Here is a 25,562-nt window from a genome sequence, read left to right on the forward strand (position 1 = left end):
TAATACTGTAATTTGATTTAAAAAATTCAAATTGATATATTTGTAATAGTATTTCTAATGCTCTCTTTAAATGCAATATTTAAATTATGCAATATTTGAAACTGAAACATTGGAATTAATATATTTCTATCTTATAAGTATCAAATTACTAAATTCCCTACAACATGAACTATTAAAATTCTGAATAGTATTTGTTAAATCGTATGTTACATTCAAAATTTCGATTGTGGATATTCGATCTATTTATGAACAATTAAAAACTAAAGTAACATTCGAAAACCGGAAATAACATTCGATTACCGAATTTTAATGAATTTGCATTCTTATCGACATTCAATTGTCCAAAACAAATGTCTACAGTACTATTCGTTCTACCAAACAAATTATACGTTCAGAACATTCACCCTTCCCTATTGACAGATCTATGGACCAATGGGAGCCAATCAACTAGCTTCATTGATTCTTTGATATGTCTATCAACAATTATACAGACATAAAAGTAGATTGACAGGTCAATAGACCAATGTGAGCTTCATATTTGACCTATTATGAAGTACATTTTTACCTAAAACAATGCAGCAAAAATGATTGCTCTATGTTGGTATTTTCTAAAAACAACAATGCAACCTTACAGGTGATTTATTATATATTGCCTAGATTACGAGTTTTGCGCTATAGAGGGTGCGAAACGAGCGCAACATAAGTTGTTATTTCACCCCCCATAGCGCTGCCATTACAAGTTTCTGAAAAGCCTCCTTGTGAGTGCGATATGGTGGCGATAAGCTCCATACTGCACAAAATCCAAGGGCTGAGAATACGTACTTGTGCACGCTTTCCCCAAAGACATCAATGGGGCGAGAGTGTTAGAAAAAAAAAACTAACACCTGAATCGCGGAATGAAAAGCTCCGTAATGCAACCCCATTGATGTCTATGGGGGAAAAAAAAGTTACGTTTAAGCCTAAGACCCTAACATAAACCCCAAGTCTAAACACCCCTAATCTGCCGCCCGACATCGCCGACACCTAAATAAAGTTATTAACCTCTAATCTGCCGCTCCCAACATCGCCGCCACTAATTAAACTTATTAACCCCTATTCTGTCACTCCCCGACATTGCTGCCACTATAATAAAGTTATTAACCCCTATTACCCCGCACCCCAACATCGCTGACACTATAATAAAGCTATTAACCCCTATTCTGCTGCTCCCCGACATCGCCGCCACTAAATAAAGTTATTAACCCCTAACCCTCTGGCCTCCCACATCACTGCCACTAAATAAACCTATTAACCCCTAAACCACCTGCCCCCCACATCGCAAAAAACTAAATTAAACTATTAACTCCTAAACCTAACAACCCCCTAACTTTAAATTAAAATTACAATATCCCTATCTTAAAATAAATAAAAACTTACTTGTGAAATTAAAAAAAAACAAGTTTAAACTAACAATTAACCTAACATAACTATTATATTAACTATTATACTAAAATTAAAATAACTACCCATTAATAAAAATAAATTACACATTAAAAAAAACTAACACTACTAAAAAAAATTAAGTCTAAAATTGCAAAAAATACTAAATTACGAAAAATAAAAAATACTAAATTACGAAAAATAACATACACTAAATTACGAAAATTAACAAACACTAAATTACGAATAATGACAAACGAAATTATCAAAAATAAAAACAATAAAACTATAAAAATAAAAAGCCCCCCCAAAATAAAAAAAACCTAGCCTACAATAAACTACCAATAGCCTTTAAAAGGGCCTTTTGTAGGGCATTGCCCTAAAGAAATCAGCTCTTTTACCTGTAAAAAAATACAAAGACCCCCCAACAGTAAAACCCACCACCCAACCAACCCCCCAAAATGAAAAACCTAACTCTAACAAAAACCTAAGCTACCCAATGCCCTGAAAAGGGCATTTGTATGGGCATTGCCCTGAAAAGGGCATTCAGCTCTATTACTTAAAGCCCAAACCCTAATCTAAAAAAAAAAAAACACCCAAAAATATTTTAAAATACCCAAACACTAACACTAAGCCCCGAAGATCCACTCAAAGTGTTAGTTTTTTTAATGTGTAATTTAGTTTTTTAATTGGTAGTTATTTTAATTTTAGTATAATAGTGTAGTATAATAGTTATGTTAGATTAATTGTTAGTTTAAACTTATTTTTTTTTAATTTCACAGGTAACTTTTTATTTATTTTAAAATAGGGATATTGTAATTTTAATTTAAAGTTAGAGGGTGATAGGTTTAGGGGTTAATAGGTTTATTTAGTAGTGGCGATGTGAGGGGCTGGCGGTTTAGGGGTTATTAGGTTTATTTAGTGGCGACGGTGTCACGGAGAGGCGGAATAGGGGTTAATAACTTTATTATAGTGGCGGGGTTGTGGGCGGGCGCAGATTAGGGGTTAATAGGTTTAATATAGTGTTTGCGATGCGGGAGGGACTCAGTTTAGGGGTTAATAGGTAGTTTATGGGTGTTAGTGTACTTTGTAACACTTTAGGTATGAGTTTTGTGAAACATTTTTGTTACACAAAATCCATAACTACTGCTCTCAGATGGCGGTATGGATGGTGTCGGGATAGGCTGTAATGCAAGCATTTTAGCCTCACTGCACAACCTGCAATACCGGCGCTATGGAAATCACACACAAAAACGTAATTTTTTGAGTGCGGGATTGACGTTGCGTTACAGGCTAAAATGCTTGCAGTATAGCTATACCGGCACGACTCGTAATGGCTGCGTTACTGTTTTTACTCTGAAATTGCCATTTTTTCAGCGTTAAAACCGTAACTCATAACTCATAATCTTGGTGTATATTAATTATTATTTATATATTTTAAAGCATTTAACTGTCATTTTGTTATCAAAATCTGCATTGTTTCGCAATCTACAGCTTACAATTCTAAAAGCATCTCCTCAGTAGAAGCCAGTTAAGCACACAAATTAGCTAATACAGTGATCAAGCAATCACACTGGGTATAACGTAGAAGGGTTTTCATGGTTAAACTACTGGAAAAGAGAGCTAAATAAATAATACATTATATTGCAAAGTTATTTTTTATTTTGTAATAGTGTAGTGTGTGCTACTATCTGCATGTCAGATTACTTGGGTGTGTTAATTCCCTCACATAAAGGACTTATAGGGTAGCACAAAATGAATGTTGGATAACACTAAACACTAGTAGAGGACTTTATTTCTGTGCTATACAATTTCAATTAAACTTAAAGTGATGGTAAACTATAAACAATGAGAATGTCCTATCATAAAGAGCATGCAAAAATTTGTCTAATCCATTGTGTCATGTCTCGCGTTCCTCCGCCTGCCCCCACTTTTCTACTATTTTTTTTTTAAGTTTTCAACCAATCAAATACTTAGCCATATGGCTCGCTATTTTCAAAGCGCCATAGTACTGAAGTGACTACAAGTCTGCGCGCCACTCCACCCCTTCGATTTTCTTCTTCAATTCAGTGATGTGTAGAGTGGTCCCATCCACTCTACATGTCACTGAAGTGAGCACAAGAAAATATAAGGGGGCTGAATGAAGGTGTGTGATGTACACAATTTAAAAAATACTTTTATTATAAAAAAACGAACATTTAGAAAACACTTGTATAGTGTGGATTACATTGGAATATCATCATTATTATTACAGTAACAGCATATTCTTATAATTTGCCATCACTTTAAGCATAAACACTTCCCACTTACATACACCTTTGCCCCCTTTCCACTACTGCCCCTTTAATCCTGCTGCAAGATCTTTCTTTCATTAATATATCTTTGATTTCTAATTATTAAAGGGACATTAAACACTAAATAAATGCTAGATAGAATGATGCATTTAAAGAAAATATTAGTTTAAGAATAACATGTAGATGTATTTTTTAAAGTTTCATTAGCTGTTTAACTATTGACAAAATAAGTGTAAAGTTTTAGTGTCTATAAAACAATGGGAGCTGACATGTTGTAACTTAGGCTACCTTCTCTGCTGTGGCAAGTTAGGGGCAGTTACAAATAAGTTACTAGAGTGTGCATTTCTAAGTGAAAAGATCACAATGTCAGAATGGAATTACAGGAAAAGGGAACAAAATAAATAATGAAAGTATATTGCAGAGTTTATATATATATACATATATATATATATATATATATATATATATATATATATATATAAAGTCAAAGAGGGGATTGCATCATCATACTGTTAGTAAGAGCCACGGTGCGCTGCAAATATTCCTCCAAATAGTATCCAAACAGCAGGCACTCACTGGACTTTATTGTAAAATATAAATACTTTATTGCATCAAGTTAAAACCGACAAACGTTTCGGCACTGCATTGTGCCTTTGTCAATGTCAAAAACAAATACACAATAGCACACAACCAGAGTGCAGCTCCACACCCCAGAACAAATCTCTATATACATATTAAAAACAACATATATATACTTCTCAATCACTCTCTAATTTTGCCGCCAAACCTCCGTAATGCACTCCAGGAGGTACACTACTGACGTCACGCTGACACGCTAATCGTGCCTAGCGTGATGACGCATGGCACGGCGTTGCCATAGCAACGTCTAAGCGTCCGGCGGTGGAGAAATGGGGAATACCCGATGCTACTGTGCGCATGACAGTAAAAAGATATAGTGTTTTGAAGAAATGTTGCTAACGGCAACCAATAATCACAATAGTCAGCGAGATCACAGACTCACCGGGTATTCCCTAGCAGGAGGCAGCAGTACTTAAAATCATTTGGACCATGGTACACAATACTGACAGGGTAGTAAATGCATGGACTAAGGACAGCACTAGCCGGGCAAATAAGCGTGTATATCGCATTATTAGCATACTATTATTAGACCAATAGTGTAAAAAATACACATATATGGAAATGTTGCTACACCTGCAGCCCAGAGTTATCCTATTTAAGTGACATCCTAGTCCACCCATAAAGAACCACTATAAAATGAATACAAATTATAGAGCCCTAACCTACTTCAGGCAACTTGGAGTATGGTAAAATGTATATGTCAAATAAGCGGACACCCTCTACTACGATACTTGGAAGACATAGATACTAGTGATCTGTAATGTTTAATAGAAAGGGCTAAAATCCAGGGTGGTGTTAAGTCCCTTTGGGGCCAGAGTATCCAGTTTAAAGATCCATCGGCTCTCACGTTGGAGTAATGTTTTGCCTCTATCCCCTCCCCTTGGGTTAGGTGGGATATGATCTATAAGCATGGATCTAATGCTGGACACCGGGTGTTTCAGTAATGCACAGTGGCGTGCCACGGGTTGGTCTGATTCTCCATTTTTTAATGCTTCTCGGATCGCAAAACGATGGTTTGCCATCCGGTCTCGAAAAGAGGTGATTGTCTTTCCAATGTACACCAGGGCACACGGACAGGTGAGCATGTAAACCACATGCGTACTTGTACAGCTCAAGCGATGATTTATTTTATACCGCTGATTCTTATGGGGATGCTGAAAGGAGTCTCCTTTACGCATGCTGTTGCATGTGGTGCAGCTCCCACAGGGGAAGCATCCTTTTCTTGATGATTTCAACCAGGACTCTGTTTTGTAGTGATTCACAGGATCAGATTTAACGAGAATGTCCCTCAGATTCCTGGATCTCCGATACACCAACCTAGGTGCTGTCATATTCTGAAATGGTAAGGAGGGGTCAATACCAACCACAGGCCAGTGGCGACGTGCAGCATTAGATATGCGTTCACATCCAGGTGTGAATGTGGTAATCAAGTTGAGTTGCTTTGATGTGTCCTTGTTGCGAATACCAGTATCCGTTTGTGTATCTGGCCCCAGTAGTTTCCTTTGGGTGTCCAAGATTTCTTTCATAGGATAGCCTCTCCTTTTCAATTTCTCACCCATCTCCTTAACTTGAATCTTCTGCAGGGGTGTCTCGCTATTGTTTCTCAGTGCTCTAGTGAGTTGGGAGGTGAGAATACCCTTTTTCTGGTGTTTAGGGTGAAAGCTGCTGGCATGTAACAATGAATTTCTATCGGTTGGTTTAGTGTACAACTTGGTACCAAACCTTAGGTTGCCCGAGTCATTCACCTTAAAAACATTGAGGTCTAAAAAATTCACACCCTCAAGACTGAATTCAAGCTTGAATCGTATAGGACTGACCATGAGGTTCAAATGTGACACCCACTCCCGCAATGATGGCTCACCCCCTCGCCATACAAGGAACACATCATCGATATAGCGAGTGTAATAAATCACTTGCGAGTGTTCAAACGGCTTCATGAGTTCTTGCTCGTACCATGCCATATAGATGTTGGCGTAAGTGGGTGCCACATTCGACCCCATGGCCGTGCCAGCTTTCTGTAAATAATAACAATCCTCAAACTTAAAGTAGTTTTTCTCTAGACAGATCATTAACAGTTCACAAATGAATTCAATCGGGGGACCCACATAATACTCATTGCCAGTCACCATGGATCTGACAGCCTCCACCCCCTCAATATGGGGGATGACAGTATAGAGGCTGTCAACATCCATGGTTACCAAAATGTCATCATATTGCAAATTAGAAAAACCAGATAATATCCTGAGTAGACTAGGGGAATCCTGTAGATAAGCCCTAGTATTTTTAACAACAGTCTGTAGGAAAGAGTCAATGTAGATGGCAAGGTTAGTCAAAACCGATCCTCGGGCAGAAACGATAGGTCTGCCCGGGGGGTTCACTAGCGTCTTGTGAACCTTAGGCAGTAGATAGAGCACAGGGACTATTGGGTGTTCAGTGATCAAAAAGTTTAGTTCTTTTTCATTGATAAATCCTGCTTCCAAACTGCATTGTAAAAAATTATCAATAGCAGCTTTATATACCTGTGTGGGATTCCCTTTAAGTTTTACATATGTTGTTGTGTCAGACAGCTGTCTAAGGGCTTCTTGTCTATAATCTGTATAGTCAAGCACCACGATAGAACCACCCTTGTCCGCAGGGCGGACTATGACTGATCTATCATTACTTAACCCAATAAGAGCATCTCTTTCACCCTTGGTCAAATTAGGGTAGGGGGCTACATTAGAAGCTTCATTAACACTTTGTGTGAGTATTCTAGTGTAATTCCTGATGGAAGCATGAGTGTGGGGTGGTTCGTATGTAGATTTCTTTTTGAATGGTTCAGGAGAATATTCTTGTTCTCTAAAATGGTCTCTCAATTTTAATTGGCGCTGAAACCTGTGTACATCGACCATCCTCTCAAAAGTGTCTACATGTGGGGTTGGCACAAAGGATAGACCTCGGTTAAGCAACTTTATTTCAGCCTCACTTAATGGTCTGCTGCTAAGATTAAACACTATATTTGTTTCTTCTTTGTTTGTTTCTGATTTTGATTTGTGGCCCCCCCTCCGTGTCCTACCTCTTTTTGATTTCTTTTGGTAGTACTGTGTATTGGTGGTTTCATATTGGACCTCGTGCTGACCCCTAAAAAAGAGGAAGAAGATTGTGTCTGTTGTGTGTTCTCCCTTAGTGCTGGGACCTCCGAAGTGGTCTCAGCACCAGAGGAATCACCTCCACTGCTGTCAACAATGCTAAGGGTGTTCTTAGATCTAAGATTTCTACGTCGCCTGTATGGCAACTCATCTTTACCATACAGCCATTTGTATACCCGCCGTTCCCTGTAATCACTTTCCACATTGTTCAATTTTTTATTTTTGAAAGCTATCAAATCACTGCGGTATTTGCTCACCATGCCATCCAATTTGCTCACCCACTCCTGGCTGGTGTCATTTTCCAAGACGTGGAAGCTCTGCAGTTTGATGGCGTCCAATTCTATTTTGATCTTTATTTCTAATCTACTGACCTCCTCAATAACCAAAAGCATGAGGTCATATGAACATTTATTGAGAATTGAACACCATCGTCTGCAGAACTCCACATTTTGTCTCCCCAGGGTTGGGATGTTCTTAACCCTGAACCCCCTGGGGATAAATTTCTTTCTAAAGTATCCAGATAAAAATACTGCATGGAGGTGGTAATCCACCTCTTTCCTACGAAGGTTTAATATCTTATGATAAATGTTAATGGGTATCTCACCTCCCAACTCTCCAGTGTCATCTGAGATCAAGATCCTATCCGCATCATCATCAGTGAATGCTAGGGAGTCCATATTGAAGTCCTCATCATGTTGTATAGTATCCATATTAGCAGCTGCCTCCGCCATGTGAAGTAGATAAAACAGAGGATTACACAAAGTTAAAAACAATGTAGCAAATGTAAAACAAACGATGTTTTCCAGGGTAGTTGCACAGCTGAATTAATACAAAGTCCACAGTTCACTGTGTTATATCCAAGGGGAGTGCTAATCCCAAATACCAAAAGGCAAAAACACAAAGTCAAAGAGGGGATTGCATCATCATACTGTTAGTAAGAGCCACGGTGCGCTGCAAATATTCCTCCAAATAGTATCCAAACAGCAGGCACTCACTGGACTTTATTGTAAAATATAAATACTTTATTGCATCAAGTTAAAACCGACAAACGTTTCGGCACTGCATTGTGCCTTTGTCAATGTCAAAAACAAATACACAATAGCACACAACCAGAGTGCAGCTCCACACCCCAGAACAAATCTCTATATACATATTAAAAACAACATATATATACTTGACTAACCTTGCCATCTACATTGACTCTTTCCTACAGACTGTTGTTAAAAATACTAGGGCTTATCTACAGGATTCCCCTAGTCTACTCAGGATATTATCTGGTTTTTCTAATTTGCAATATGATGACATTTTGGTAACCATGGATGTTGACAGCCTCTATACTGTCATCCCCCATATTGAGGGGGTGGAGGCTGTCAGATCCATGGTGACTGGCAATGAGTATTATGTGGGTCCCCCGATTGAATTCATTTGTGAACTGTTAATGATCTGTCTAGAGAAAAACTACTTTAAGTTTGAGGATTGTTATTATTTACAGAAAGCTGGCACGGCCATGGGGTCGAATGTGGCACCCACTTACGCCAACATCTATATGGCATGGTACGAGCAAGAACTCATGAAGCCGTTTGAACACTCGCAAGTGATTTATTACACTCGCTATATCGATGATGTGTTCCTTGTATGGCGAGGGGGTGAGCCATCATTGCGGGAGTGGGTGTCACATTTGAACCTCATGGTCAGTCCTATACGATTCAAGCTTGAATTCAGTCTTGAGGGTGTGAATTTTTTAGACCTCAATGTTTTTAAGGTGAATGACTCGGGCAACCTAAGGTTTGGTACCAAGTTGTACACTAAACCAACCGATAGAAATTCATTGTTACATGCCAGCAGCTTTCACCCTAAACACCAGAAAAAGGGTATTCTCACCTCCCAACTCACTAGAGCACTGAGAAACAATAGCGAGACACCCCTGCAGAAGATTCAAGTTAAGGAGATGGGTGAGAAATTGAAAAGGAGAGGCTATCCTATGAAAGAAATCTTGGACACCCAAAGGAAACTACTGGGGCCAGATACACAAACGGATACTGGTATTCGCAACAAGGACACATCAAAGCAACTCAACTTGATTACCACATTCACACCTGGATGTGAACGCATATCTAATGCTGCACGTCGCCACTGGCCTGTGGTTGGTATTGACCCCTCCTTACCATTTCAGAATATGACAGCACCTAGGTTGGTGTATCGGAGATCCAGGAATCTGAGGGACATTCTCGTTAAATCTGATCCTGTGAATCACTACAAAACAGAGTCCTGGTTGAAATCATCAAGAAAAGGATGCTTCCCCTGTGGGAGCTGCACCACATGCAACAGCATGCGTAAAGGAGACTCCTTTCAGCATCCCCATAAGAATCAGCGGTATAAAATAAATCATCGCTTGAGCTGTACAAGTACGCATGTGGTTTACATGCTCACCTGTCCGTGTGCCCTGGTGTACATTGGAAAGACAATCACCTCTTTTCGAGACCGGATGGCAAACCATCGTTTTGCGATCCGAGAAGCATTAAAAAATGGAGAATCAGACCAACCCGTGGCACGCCACTGTGCATTACTGAAACACCCGGTGTCCAGCATTAGATCCATGCTTATAGATCATATCCCACCTAACCCAAGGGGAGGGGATAGAGGCAAAACATTACTCCAACGTGAGAGCCGATGGATCTTTAAACTGGATACTCTGGCCCCAAAGGGACTTAACACCACCCTGGATTTTAGCCCTTTCTATTAAACATTACAGATCACTAGTATCTATGTCTTCCAAGTATCGTAGTAGAGGGTGTCCGCTTATTTGACATATACATTTTACCATACTCCAAGTTGCCTGAAGTAGGTTAGGGCTCTATAATTTGTATTCATTTTATAGTGGTTCTTTATGGGTGGACTAGGATGTCACTTAAATAGGATAACTCTGGGCTGCAGGTGTAGCAACATTTCCATATATGTGTATTTTTTACACTATTGGTCTAATAATAGTATGCTAATAATGCGATATACACGCTTATTTGCCCGGCTAGTGCTGTCCTTAGTCCATGCATTTACTACCCTGTCAGTATTGTGTACCATGGTCCAAATGATTTTAAGTACTGCTGCCTCCTGCTAGGGAATACCCGGTGAGTCTGTGATCTCGCTGACTATTGTGATTATTGGTTGCCGTTAGCAACATTTCTTCAAAACACTATATCTTTTTACTGTCATGCGCACAGTAGCATCGGGTATTCCCCATTTCTCCACCGCCGGACGCTTAGACGTTGCTATGGCAACGCCGTGCCATGCGTCATCACGCTAGGCACGATTAGCGTGTCAGCGTGACGTCAGTAGTGTACCTCCTGGAGTGCATTACGGAGGTTTGGCGGCAAAATTAGAGAGTGATTGAGAAGTATATATATGTTGTTTTTAATATGTATATAGAGATTTGTTCTGGGGTGTGGAGCTGCACTCTGGTTGTGTGCTATTGTGTATTTGTTTTTGACATTGACAAAGGCACAATGCAGTGCCGAAACGTTTGTCGGTTTTAACTTGATGCAATAAAGTATTTATATTTTACAATAAAGTCCAGTGAGTGCCTGCTGTTTGGATACTATATATATATATATATATATCTCAAAATAAGTATTGCATTGAGCAATGATACTTTTTTATTGGACTAACTATACAATTATAAGTTGACAAGCTTTCGGAAGAGTTCCTTCCTTTATCAAGTCTAAAGCAATACTGGCCAATTCAATGGAATTTACAGATATCTTAAAACACAGAATAGCTAAGAAGACAGAAAGTGCAGGGAGAGGAGGAGGTGTCGTAAAAATCATGAGGGGGGCTTAGGTAATAGGCAGACAGTGTCCAGTGTAGGAGAACAGACAGGGGAAATATATCGCTATACATAGAGAATATACTGACATAAAGTTATATATTAACATTGAATCAATATCTATAAAGATGTGAAATTGTATATACAGGGGGATACAAAAGTTAAAAAAAGAAAAAAAAAAATATATATATATATACATACAGTGTATAATGTGTTATTACCATCTCAAAGTGTTTAATGTCCCTTTAAGTCAAAGGAGTCCAATTATTAATGTGCAGACGGACATGATCCGATATAGCGGATTATGTCCGCTGCACATCGATAAATGCTGACAGCATACGATAAATGCCGACAGCATTACAATACCACCCCCTGCAGATTCACTGCCAATCGGCCGCTAGCAGGGGGTGTCAATCAGCCCGATCGTATTCGATCGGGCGGATTGCTGGAGCAGCGGTATTAGGATCGCTGCTTCTTAACTTCCGCTTCAGCCGGAACTGAAGCTGAGTGGGTCGGAGGCAGCATCCGCTGCTTCTTAAATAGACCCCAGAATATAACTTAAGTTCTTTATTTTCCGTTATTTGTTTGTAGAAAATAAAATTGTTTACTTCAAGAGCTACTTTTTAAAACTGTGTTTTGGATTAAGCCTGAGTGCAAATGCAATACTTAATTCACTACCTGTAATATGAGTGCAGTGAGCGGGCTAATATCACTCCCTGCATCATGCGTTAAAAGTGCAGGTTACTCTAAAAAAAAAAAAGTTTCAGTCACATCAATATACTTTGGATAACATTACTTAACCATCTGCTTGTAATACCAAACTGAGCATTATTTTTTTGTGTAAGGCTAAGCCCCAGCCTTCATTCACTGATTGTGCGCCACTTGTAATCTAGCTATCTATGGGGAATTAAATTCAAAATGTCTCCCTTTTAGTGTTTTTTTCTTGAGAATACATTGCACTTTCATATAATCAATGGTCATTTTTAAATGAACATCTCTCAATAATTTATTAAGTGCAGACTGGTACAAAATATTGTACTTTAGGTGGTCAACATAATTTCTCCGGTTATCTGTCTTTTACCACCTTTGTTCCTGTGTTGACTTATCTATATCACATCACTCTCTATGATCTCATGATATTATTTACTTGCATTACTAAAACCTATCTCTTGCACGTAATGAGATCCAATATCTGCATTATTATGGGCATTATTATGGGCATTATTATGGGCTGGCACCTTATGAAATGGGTATTTGTAGCGCTAATGGGAACATTTACAACAATGGGACAAAGATTGTCTGTATCACCCCAGGCAACCTATTAAATAGATTGTCTGTATTATCATGTATCTAGTTAAACATAATGATAACCTATAACATAGTAAAAAAAAAAACAGCACTGATCACCTTTGGTCTCTTTTTATTATAAAAACCCTGCTAAGTGAACTGACAGTAATTTATTTAATAAGCATTCCATTTAACTCAAGCAATCATAACTTTGGATTCTGTTTACAGCCAAACCTATATGAGATATTTTTTAAGATAAATTAAGGCAATTTTGTTCTAGTGCTGATATCACAATTATTTAAGATAATATCTCTATTTGATTTCAGGTGTTTCTAGAAGCAATAGAGGCTCCAGCCCCCTCCCTCCGATATTTCACAACACAGTTCTTCATGCCTCTGATCAAGCTGAAGTTTTCCAGCTCAGGTGGCTCTGAGTACCTGCAAGCCATGCACAAGTTTGTGTTCTCTGGATTGAAGCCCAAGGAGGAACGGCAGTAACACCTGATGATGCCCCTCCCCAGCCAGACAAGTTATATGCTCACTCGGAGGAAACCTCCTTCTGTCCCCACATGTACTCACCATGGAGACATGTAAAATCCCAGGGTCATGGATGATGCATCCAATCCTGCCTGGGTGTAATTGTTTTATTTATTCATGAAGGAGAATCAGCAATGTCTAACTAAGTAATAAAATATCATATACAGAGAGATTTATAACAGTGTACTGTGCAATGATGTAAAAGAACACTACCATCTATAGAAAATAGTTTTCTCTCCTTTATTCCCAAGGCTACGTCTCCTTATTTCTTATGCCTATCTCTGTTTTCCCTTCCTATCCATAAATGGCACTTATCGCTCTTATAATAGCTGCATCTATTTCCTTTTACTGTCTCTCCAGTCCCATAATCTGCTTTTGTTGTAATGAACATCTTTATTCTGTTTGTCAGTACTACATTGTTTTATATTGAATATTAGTCTAGAAAAGGGGTGCAAAACTTGTCAACACTGTATTTTTTTCTAACCATACACAGGCCTGGTAAAAAGGTTTCTGATATCTTAAAAATATATAAAACTGTTTGAAATAAGTTGTAAATAAGCAATAATGTCTATTATTAGTAACTGTCAGAACCTACATACAAACAGGCCGTGGGTCATGTGACCCCTCATTGGGAAAAAAAAATATCAATAAATTGATTGCTCAAGGACTGCACCACCCTCTCTACCAAAAACAAACCAACACAAAGTCTCTTTCTCTTCATGCTCTGCTGTACGTTAAATGGTGGAAACTTCTTGGCACAGAGAATTTATTTTTATTTTATTTATAAAGCATCAACATATTCTACAGCCCTATGACAAATACATGAAATAAGCAAAAAGACAATTACATAAACAATAGACTAATAGATGGAACTGCCAGTGAGTTATTATGTCATATATACCATTTGTATGCAAGGTGATATACTTGGTCATGTAAGCATGAATACTAAAGATATAAATGGGGAACAGTTGAGACAAAAGATGAAGAAGCTGAAGAGAAAAATTAGGTGAATATTTTGGAGCATGTGTATTTTTAGAAAGCTTGAGACAATAAACTTGAGACAATGTATTTTTGCACTCCCAAAAATGTTAGCTCATATTTGCCAAATATATTTCTTACAACTTGAAGTCAGAGACTCATGGAGGGTTCGTGCGCTACCACTAGAAATCCAGGGAAACATTTGGAGAGCATAGGAGTGGAAAGGTACATCTACACCTCAAAGATTGCTGCCGCAACCCAAATCCTGCAGCCCATCACACAGGCCTAGTAGGTCTATACCTAAAAAAGCCAATGAAACTTGGTGGTTGCAGTCTTTGTTGAGTGTTAAGGATGAAAGAGGGCAAATAAGAGAATTTGAGGTAAGTAAATAAGATGATAATTTGTAACATAGAAACATAGATATTGACGGCAGATAAGAGCCATAGGCCCAGCAAGTCAGCCCGATATTACCTAACAGTATAAACTTATTTAGTTTGTAGGATAGCCTTATGAAGCTATCCATAAAGCTATAGCATTGTACAGAAGCTTTGGTGGATGGTGCTCCTCAGCCAGGTGAGAACACTCCTAGTAATCTAAAATTATTTTATACATTATAAAAATATACTTAATTAGTATCAATTAGTATAAAAAGTCTGTTTTAAACAACCATTAAAAACCATTTTTAAAGATAGTTTGAAATTGACTTTTTATACTAATTGTGAACATCTTGGAAAATGACTGAGTTTTAAAGTTTAAACTGCAGTTATAAAAGGGAGACTTCCTAAAATTATGTGTGTGTATAGATAGAGTTTTATAATAAATGTCAATATAATTTTAAATACTAATTGAGTATATTTTTATTGTGTATAAAATAATTTTAGATAACTGGGAGTGTTCCCACCTTGCTGAAGAGCTCCCTCCTAGACTATCGTGAGTGTTTGTTATCAGTGGTAAGAAGTTAATTGGGTTGGTGGAAGAATAGTTTGTGCCTTATAGTGTCAATTTTGTTTCTAATTGATTGTGCAAAGACGTGGTGGGGAGGTGGAGGTAAAGAGTTGATATGACGGTTGAAAAACAGTTGTACCTAGCACAGTTAAGGGCAGAGAATTAGGGGTACAGACTAAGGTGCCGATTTATCATGTCCGCTCGACATCGATAAATGCTAACAGCATATGCTGTCGGCATTCATCATTGCACAAGCATTTCATGTGAAAAGGTTGGACACCCATGATCTAATAAATTGTGCTGTAATCTGTTGATAAAAAAAAACAAAACTAGAACATATTCACATTCAGCTAGATTACGAGTTGTGCGTTAAGGTAAAAAAGCAGCGTTAACAGGTCCTAACGCTGCTTTTTTACGCTCGCTGCTATTACAAGTCTTGCAGGTATAGGTGTACCGCACACTTTGTTGGCCTTACCGCAAACCAACTTGCAAAAGTAAATGTGAAAGATACTAACACTCTCAGGCTCTGTAGCTGACCCAGAACATTAGCGAATCTCCAAAACGCTAATGTGAGAAAACATGGAAAAGAGGTGCAGGGTAGCGCTAATGAAAGCACAGAGCTCAATTTGTATATGGTATATCTATACTAGTATGGTGATGTATAAAAAATATATGTCTAAAAAAGATAATAACTATGTGAATCTTTAAAAATTTATTATACAATAATCGTATAATCATATAACAATAGTGCCGGCACTGATTAAAACAGTATAATAAAAGGACATAAACATAAAATACATAAACAATGGGTGTTGATTTCAAGTAATATTGGCAAAAAAAATGGCAAGAGAAAAAGTTAGCTTGCTAAGTATTTTGGCAGCCTAAACTTCAAATGTGTCCGTATTGGATAATTCACAAATGTTCTCATATAGGGCACATTAAATTACCGTCTCTGCTATGTGTGGAGTTGTCCGTTGTTTTTATTAAGTCCCGTGACTTTGTGCAGAGTGATTCTCCTGGTGTAAGTAGAGCAAGTATTAATGTAGAGAGCACGCTGGTAATTGTAATCCTTCAGTGCTTGCTGTGAGTGATCCTGTAGCGTCCTAGGGTAATGGCCACAGTGGCAGATGTAAGGGTAGGTCCTGGGACCGAAGGTATTAGCTGATTTCTGATGCTTTGTTTGACAGCTGTACCAAACGAGTCCTATTACCCTTACAATATCAGAGTCGGGAGTGTGCTTCAAACCCCAGATGTATTGCGGTAATCATAAGGTGGACACAAGCGGTAGGCAGATCATGGGCCGGTTAATTAAGCATATATCAGCCTCTGTATAGATCTTGATAAAGGCCTATCGGGCTGAAACGCGTAGATTTGCTCGTCTGCACATAACTTCTACTCTGATTCAAGTGGTTACAGTAGGTACGGTGCAATATCCCTCTCACAATATACAGAGGCTGATATATGCTTAATTAACCGGCCCATGATCTGCCTACCGCTTGTGTCCACCTTATGATTACCGCAATACATCTGGGGTTTGAAGCACACTCCCGACTCTGATATTGTAAGGGTAATAGGACTCGTTTGGTACAGCTGTCAAACAAAGCATCAGAAATCAGCTAATACCTTCGGTCCCAGGACCTACCCTTACATCTGCCACTGTGGCCATTACCCTAGGACGCTACAGGATCACTCACAGCAAGCACTGAAGGATTACAATTACCAGCGTGCTCTCTACATTAATACTTGCTCTACTTACACCAGGAGAATCACTCTGCACAAAGTCACGGGACTTAATAAAAACAATGGACAACTCCACACATAGCAGAGACGGTAATTTAATGTGCCCTATATGAGAACATTTGTGAATTATCCAATACGGACACATTTGAAGTTTAGGCTGCCAAAATACTTAGCAAGCTAACTTTTTCTCTTGCCATTTTTTTTGCCAATATTACTTGAAATCAACACCCATTGTTTATGTATTTTATGTTTATGTCCTTTTATTATACTGTTTTAATCAGTGCCGGCACTATTGTTATATGATTATACGATTATTGTATAATAAATTTTTAAAGATTCACATAGTTATTATCTTTTTTAGACATATATTTTTTATACATCACCATACTAGTATAGATATACCATATACAAATTGAGCTCTGTGCTTTCATTAGCGCTACCCTGCACCTCTTTTCCACGCAAACCAACTTGCGTAAAGTTCTTAAAGCCTTTTTTCTATGGGACTTCCGTAGCGCTGGTATTACGAGTTTGTCCTGGGAGGCCAAAAAGTGAGCGGTGCAGCCTCTACCGACAAGATTCATAACGCATTTTAAAGTCAGTAGTTATGAGTTTTACACTACAACGCCGTAGCATAAAAATCATAACTAAAGTGCTAAAAAGTACACTAACACCTATAAACTACCTATTAACCCCTAAACTGAGGCCCTCCCGCATCGCAAACACTATAATAACATTTGTAACCCCTAATCTGCCGCTCCAGACATTGCCACCACTCTAATAAACATATTAACCCCTAAACCGCCACACTCCCACCTCGCAAACACAAGTTAAATATTATTAACCCCTAATCTGCCGCCCCTAACATCGCCGCCACCTACATTATACTTATTAACCCCTAATCTGCTGCCCTCAACATCGCCGCAACCTACCTACATTTATTAACCCCTAATCTGCCGTCCCCAACGTCGCCACCACTATTCTAAATTTATTAACCCTTTAAACCTAAGTCTAACCCTAACACCCCCTAACTTAAATATAATTAAAATACATCTAAAACGAAATACTTACCTATGAAATAAACCCTAAGCTAGCTACAATATAACTAATAGTTACATTGCAGATAGCTTAGGGTTTATTCTTATTTCACAGGCAAGTTTGTATTTATTTTAACTAGGTAGAATAGTTATTAAATATTTATTAACTATTTAATAACTACCTAGCTAACATAAATACAAATTTACCTGTAAAATAAAACCTAACCTAAGTTACAATAACACCTAACCTAACCCTACAATTAAATAAATTCCCTACATTAAATTCAATTAAATAAATTAAATAAAATTAGCTAAATTCCAACAAAACAAACACTAAATTACAGAAAATAAAAAACAAATTACAGATCTTTAAACTAATCACACCTTATCTAATAGCCCTATCAAAATAAAAAAGCCCCCCAAAATGAAACAAAACCCTAGCCTAAACTAAACTACCAATAGCCCTTAAAAGGGCCTTTTGCGGGGCATTGCCCCAAAGAAATCAGCTCTTTTACCTGTAAAAAAAAAGACAAACACCCCCCAACAGTGAAACACACCACCCACACAACCATCCCCCCAAATAAAAGCCTAAATAAAAGAACCTAAGCTCCCCATTGCCCTGAAAGGGGCATTTGAATGGGCATTGCCCTTAAAAGGGCATTTAGCTCTATTGCTGCCCAAAGCCCTAACCTAAAAAATTAACCCACCCAATACACCCTTAAAAATTCCTAACACTAACCCCCGAAGATTCACTTACTGGGAGAAGTCTTCATCCAAGCGGCAAGATGTCCTCAATGAAGCAGGCAGAAGTGGTCTTTCAGACGTGCAGAAGTGGTCCTCCAGACGGGCAGAAGTCTTTATCCAGACAGCATCTTCTATCTTCATCCTTCCGACGCGGAGCGGCTCCATCTTCAAGACATCCGGCACGGAGCATCCTCTTCAAATGACGTCTTCTTCGGAATGAATTTCTCTTTAAGTGACGTCATCCAAGATGGCGTCCCTTAGATTCTGATTGGCTGATAGAATTCTATCAGCCAATCGGAATTAAGGTAGAAAAAAATCCTATTGGCTGATGCAATCAGCCAATAGGATTGAGCTCGCATTCTATTGGCTAATTGGAACAGCCAATAGAATGCCAGCTCAATCCTATTGGCTGATTGCATCAGCCAATAGGATTTTTTCTACCTTAATTTATTCTGAAGAAGACGTTGTTTGAAGAGGATGCTCCGCGCCGGATGTCTTGAAGATGGAGCCACTCCACGTCGGAAGGATGAAGATAGAAGATGCCGTCTGGATGAAGACTTCTGTCCATCTGGAGGACCACTTCTGCACGTCTGGAGGACCACTTCTGCCGGCTTCATTGAAGACATCTTGCCGCTTGGATGAAGGTAAGTGAATCTTCGGGGGTTAGTGTTAGGATTTTTTAAGGGTATATTGGGTGGGATTATTTTTTAGGTTAGAGCTTTGGGCAGCAATAGAGATAAATGCCCTTTTAAGGGCAATGCCCATCCAAATGCCCTTTTCAGGGCAATGGGGAGCTTAGTGTTTTTTAGTTAGGTTTTTATTTGGGGGGTTGGTTGTGTGGGTGGTGGGTTTTACTGTTGGGGGGGTGTTTGTATTTTTTTTTACAGGTAAAAGAGCTGATTTCTTTGGGGCAATGCCCCGCAAAAGGCCCTTTTAAGGGCTATTGGTAGTTTAATTTAGGCTAGAGTTTTTTTTATTTTAGGGGGGCTTTTTTATTTTGATAGGGCTATTAGATTAGATTAGTTTAAAGATCTGTAATTTGTTTTTTATTTTCTGTAATTTAGTGGGGGGGGGGTTGTAATTTAGCTAATTTTATTTAATTGTATTTAATGTAGGGAATTTATTTAATTGTAGTGTAAGGTTAGGTGTTAGTGTAACTTAGGTTAGGTTTTATTTTACAGGTAAATTTGTATTTATTTTAGCTAGGTAGTTATTAAATAGTTAATAACTATTTAGTAACTATTCTACCTAGTTAAAATAAATACAAACTTGCCTGTAAAATAAAAATAAACCCTAAGCTAGCTACAATGTAACTATTAGTTATATTGTAGCTATCTTAGTGTTTATTTTATAGGTAAGTATTTAGTTTTAAATAGGAATAATTTAGGTAATGATAGGAATTTTATTTAGATTTTTTAAAATTAGATTTAAGTTAGGGGGTGTTAGGGTTAGACATAGATTTAGGGGTTAGTACATTTAATATAGTGGCGGCGACGTTGGGGGCGGCAGATTAGGGGTTAATAAATGTAGGTAGTTTGCGGCGACATTGGGGGCGGGAGAATAGGGGTTAATAAATATAATGTAGGTGTCGGCGATGTTGGGGGCAGCAGATTAGGGGTTAATAAGTATAATGTCGGTGACAGCGATGTCCGGAGCGGCAGATTAGTAGTTAATAAGTATAATGTAGGTGTCAGCGATGTCAGGGGCGGCAGATTACGGGTTAATAAGTATAAGAATAGGGGTGTTTAGACTCGGGGTTCACGTTAGGGTGTTAGGTGTAAGCATAAAATGTGTTTCCCCATAGGAATCAATGGGGCTACGTTACTGAGCTTTACGCTGCTTTTTTGCAGGTGTTAGGCTTTTTTTCAGCCGGCTCTCCCCATTGATGTCTATGGGGAAATCGTGCACGAGCACGTAAAACCAGCTCACAGCTGACTTAAACAGCACTGGTATTGGAGTGCGGTATGGAGCACAATTTTGCTCTTCGCTCACTTCTTGCCTGTTAACGCCGGGTTTGTAAAAACCTGTAATACCAGCGCTGCAGGTAAGTGAGCGGTGAGAAAAAACTGCACGGTAGCACCGCACAGCTCATAACGCAAGACTCGTAATCTACCCGATTGTGTTTGTAAACTTACAGATATTGTTGTTTTAATGTTTCATATTATATTGTTTGGAAAAAAAAAAAAGGTTTATTTATTTGTGATTTTTTTTATCCTGAGGGAAATAAATTGATTTACCTTTAGATAACTTTTGTCTTGACACAAAAATACTTCATTAAGAGCAATATAGCTTTGAGCTGTAAATTTATGTAAAGTATCACAGTAGTAACTTGCCTCTTGAATAAAAGTAATATCCCGCTTAGAAAATTAGTTATTCTGGAATAAATCCAAAACACCACCTAATATTAATTATACCGGATACAGCAGTAGTTACTATGGGACATCTGTACAACATTTGTTCATTTGGCATGTTTTAATGGCATGCTGCTGAGATTATACTACAGCACTACTGCTATATTCCACAAAGTAATTGGTTCAACTCATTTATGGCTGTCTTTAATTGGCCACAGCAGAGAAGGAAACCTAGGTTACAGCATTGTGGGACCCATTGGTTTTCAAACGCTAAAACTTTACACTATTTCAATATTTAAACAACATTTATTAAATCTGTATATTAATGTCAGGCTACTCTTGTTTAAATACATAATAATTTCTAGCATTTATTTAGGGCCAGATTACAAGTGGAGCGCTAAATTATCGCACGCCTATAAACGGGCAGATTCGCCCATTTACGGGTGAGCAAAAATTATCCAGCCATTAATTAGCGCTCTGAAAATTAACCAGAGAACAGATCTTTTTTTTTAACTGCATGATGCAGTTTTGATGGGTTAAAGTTGGCGGGTGCGGGGTGTCAGAAAAAAAATGCCACTGAAAAGTGCCTTTACATTGCAGTCTATTGGGAACTGTGTGTTCTCTATAAATATATATGTATATGCTTTTATCCATATATATTTCATATAGACCGTATTCATATACATATATATTTAAGATCTGCTGCACATCCCTGAGTAACTTACCCCCTTCGCTGCGCTAGGTTCCATTGGAGTCTATGGAAGCAAGCTTCTGTGCAATGTGAACTCGAGGTAACTTGTAATACCAGCGCACATTTGTGTGTGCTGGTATTACATAGTGAAGCGCAAATCTCGGCCTCTTCCGAAAGCAATATTTTGCTCTCCACTTGTAATATGACCCTTAGGGCATGATTACAAGTCGCGCGGCAAATCAGTTGCGAAAGCACAGCGCACGTTATGGCTTTTTCATATTTGGGGTTGCTCAGCTATTACAAGTTGCAAAATAACTTATTTTGCGCGTGCGTTATGCTGCGCAATGCAAACAGCCAATCGCGTGTGCGTTCACGTACTCCCAATAGAAGTCAATGGAGGAGACAAATAAAAAAAACAAAAACCCTAATATGTTGCGCAAAGCCCATGACGTATTCTCTTTGAAAAGTGTATATGAAAATCTGAATATTTCATATTGTAAAAATGTTTTTGCAACGGAATATGTTCTATTTATTTATAAATAAATATTTCTCTATATTTGTGATGATTTTTGGACTGATATATCTATTTATAGCGAGATATCTATATGAATATATATTGTATAGGTCAGGATATCTCGAGATCTATATGTGATTATCTCTTTGAAAATCCCTCTGAGATATTGGCCTCTATTTAACAAGGTCTGGCGCGACAGTGCGGATCAGGTCCGCCAGACCTCGCTGAATACGGAGAGCAATACGCTCTCCGTATTCAGCATTGCACCAGCAGCTCGCAAGAGCTGCTGGTGCAACGCCGCCCCCTGCAGACTCGCGACCAATCAGCCGCCAGCAGGGGGTGTGTCAATCAACCCAATCGTACTCGATCGGGTTGAATTCCGGCGATGTCTGTCCGCCTGCTCAGAGCAGACGGACAGGTTATGGAGCAGCGGTCTTTGTGACACGGGGCATCAAGCTCCATTCGGAGCTTGATAGATAGGCCCCATTGTTTAATGTGCATAAGATTGTAATGTGAAATATTTCCATTATCTCCCTAGTTAAAGGGACACTTAACCCAAATTTTTTTCTTTCGTGATTCAGATAGAGCATGATATTTTAAGCAACTTTCTAATTTACTCCTAATATCAAGTTTTCTTCATTCTCTTGGTATCTTTATTTGAAATGCAAGAATGTAAATTTAGATGCCCGCCTATTTTTGGTGAACAACCTGGGTTGTTCTTGCTGATTGGTGGATAAATTCATTCACCAATAAAAAAGTGCTTTCCAGAGTTCTGAACCCAAAAAAATCTTAGATGCATTCTTTTTAAAATAAAGATAGCAAGAGAACAAAGAAAAATTGATAATAGGAGTAAATTAGAAAGTTGCTTAAAACTGCATGCTCTATCTGAATCACAAAAGAAAAAAATTGGGTTCAGTGTCGCTTTAAACATATCTCTGTACAGATAAATCCATGTTTGTCAATGTAAAATCCCTGCGTCAGCTTTTTTTTTTCTAACATCCAAGATCTTTTAGCCCTTATAACTTTTGTGTGCAATATATTTTTATTAGACAGTGTTAATTTGAGTATAACTGTACTTTGTAATGTATTTTTGAAGTGTTTTGAGAAACATTTATGTTGCGCAAACCTGTTAACTACAGCTCTTCGAGCACGGAAAGGATTGTTGCGTAAAAGGTGAATGAGCGAATGCAATCGCGATTTTTCAAGACTTGTAATACCTGCGCAATGGAAATTGATTGCGAAAAGACCACATTGCGTGTGGGAAAACTCATAAAGCACTACTTGTAATCTTGCCCTTAGTGTTTAATATCCCTTTAATACATGATTATCTGCCTATTAGGGTTAGATTAGGAGTGGTGCATTTTTTCCCCCTGCTTTTTGTGCACGAATTACGAGTTAAAAGTAAACACGTTCACTCAAGTGTAAAGGGTAGGGGAAGAAAAAAAGTTGCATTAAACACAAAATAAATATATTAACCCCTTAATGACAACTGACGTACCAGGTACGTCATGCATTAACAAGCAGTTAATGACAATGGACGTACCTGGTACGTCAGTTGTCTAACAGAGTGCTGGAAGCGATCACAAATGCTTCCAGCAGCTCTGAGGGTATTGCAGTGATGCCTCGATATGGAGGCATCCTGCAATACCACTTTACAAGCCCCCGATGCAGAGAGAGCCACTCTGTGGCCCTCTCTGCACCGGTAGCGATAGTGCCGGGTGTGAGGGTGCGCGTGCGTGCACGATGCGCGTGTGTGCACGTGAGCATGCGTGCGCGTGCGTGTGCGTGTGCACGTGCACATGTGCGCGTGCACGTGCACCCATTAGCCACACTGACACCAATGAATGAGGGCAGAAAGGGGGGAAAAAAGGGATTTTTTTTAAAAAAAATATATAAAAGGATCTGGGAGGGGGTGGGGGTGGGGGTAAATAGTTTTTTAAGTAAAAATAAAATAAAAATACTTTTTGGGGGGGTTTTGGGGCCAAACTGGGTACTGGCTGACAGCTGCCAGTACCCAAGATGGTGGTAATTAGGTAGGGGAGAGGGTTAGAGAGCTGGAGGGGGGATCAGGGAGGTTGGGGCTAAGGCAGGGGTCCATCACAGCTAAAATACTTTATTATTTTTATTTAAAAAAAAAAAAACCTCTTTTATTTAGTACTGGCAGACTTTCTGCCAGTACTTAAGATGGCGGGAACAATTGTGGGGTGGGGGAGGGAAGAGAGCTGTTTGGGAGGGATCAGGGGGTGGGATGTGTCAGGTGGGAGGCTGATCTCTAAAATTAACCCTGCAAGCTCCCTACAAGCTACCTAATTTAACCCCTTCACTGCTGGGCATAATTAACGTGTGGTGCGCAGCAGCATTTAGCGGCCTTCTAATTACCAAAAAGCAACGCCAAAGCCATATAAGTCTGCTATTTCTGAACAAAGGGGATCCCAGAGAAGCTTTTACAACAATTTCTGCCATAATTGCACAAGCTGTTTGTAAATAATTTCAGTGAGAAACCTAAAATTGTGAAAAATGTTGTTGTTTTTTTTATTTGCTCGCATTTGGCGGTGAAATGGTGGCATAAAATATACCAAAATGGGCCTAGATCAATACTTGGGGTTGTCTACTACACTACACTAAAGCTAATTTAACCCCTGCACTCCTGGGCATAAAACACGTGTGGTGCGCAGCGGCATTTAGCGGCCTTCTAATTACCAAAAAGCAACCCAAAAGCCATATAAGTCTGCTATTTCTGAAAAAAGGGGATCCCAGAGAAGCATTTACAACCATTTGTGCCATAATTGCAGAAGCTGTTTGTAAATAATTTCAGTGGGAAACCTAAAGTTTGTGACAAATTTTGTGAAAAAGTGAACTTTTTTTTTTTTTTATCGCATTTGGCGGTGAAATGGTGGCATGAAATATACCAAAATGGGCCTAGATCAATACTTTGGGTTGTCTTCTAACAAAAAATTATATACATGTCAAGGGATATTCAGGTATTCCTGACAGATATCAGGGTTCCAATGTAACTAGCGCTAATTTTGAAAAAAAGTGGTTTGGAAATAACGAAGTGCTACTTGTATTTATTGCCCCATAAATTGCAAAAAAAGCAAAGAACATGTAAACATTGGGTATTTCTAAACTCAGGACAAAATTTAGAAACTATTTAGCATGGGTGTTTTTTGGTGATTGTAGATGTGTAACATATTTTGGGGGTCAAAGTTAGAAAAAGTGTGTTTTTTTCCATTTTTTCCTCATATTTTATTATTTATTTTTTTAGTAAATTATAAGACATGATGAAAATAATGGTATCTTTAGAAAGTCCATTTAATGGCGAGAAAAACGGTATATAATATGTGTGGGTACAGTAAATGAGTAAGAGGGAAATTACAGCTAAACACAAACACTGCAGAAATGTAAAAATAGCCATTGTCATTAAGGGTAAGAAAATTGAAAA

At 38.5% G+C, this 25,562-nt stretch overlaps 1 protein-coding gene across 1 annotated transcript in view; it reads left to right on the top strand.

Moving 5' to 3' along the window:
* HSD17B1 (hydroxysteroid 17-beta dehydrogenase 1) overlaps window positions 1-13,302 on the top strand; it is a 105,092-nt gene extending 91,790 nt beyond the window's left edge. Inside the window, exon 6 of the mRNA XM_053694175.1 lies at window positions 12,914-13,302. Coding sequence (XP_053550150.1) covers window positions 12,914-13,084 — 171 coding nt within the window. The 3' untranslated portion in view covers window positions 13,085-13,302. The remainder of the gene's footprint in view (window positions 1-12,913) is intronic.
* The last annotated feature ends 12,260 nt before the right edge of the window (window positions 13,303-25,562 follow it).

This window comes from Bombina bombina, chromosome 1, assembly GCF_027579735.1.
Source record: "Bombina bombina isolate aBomBom1 chromosome 1, aBomBom1.pri, whole genome shotgun sequence".
Classification (NCBI taxonomy): domain Eukaryota; kingdom Metazoa; phylum Chordata; class Amphibia; order Anura; family Bombinatoridae; genus Bombina; species Bombina bombina.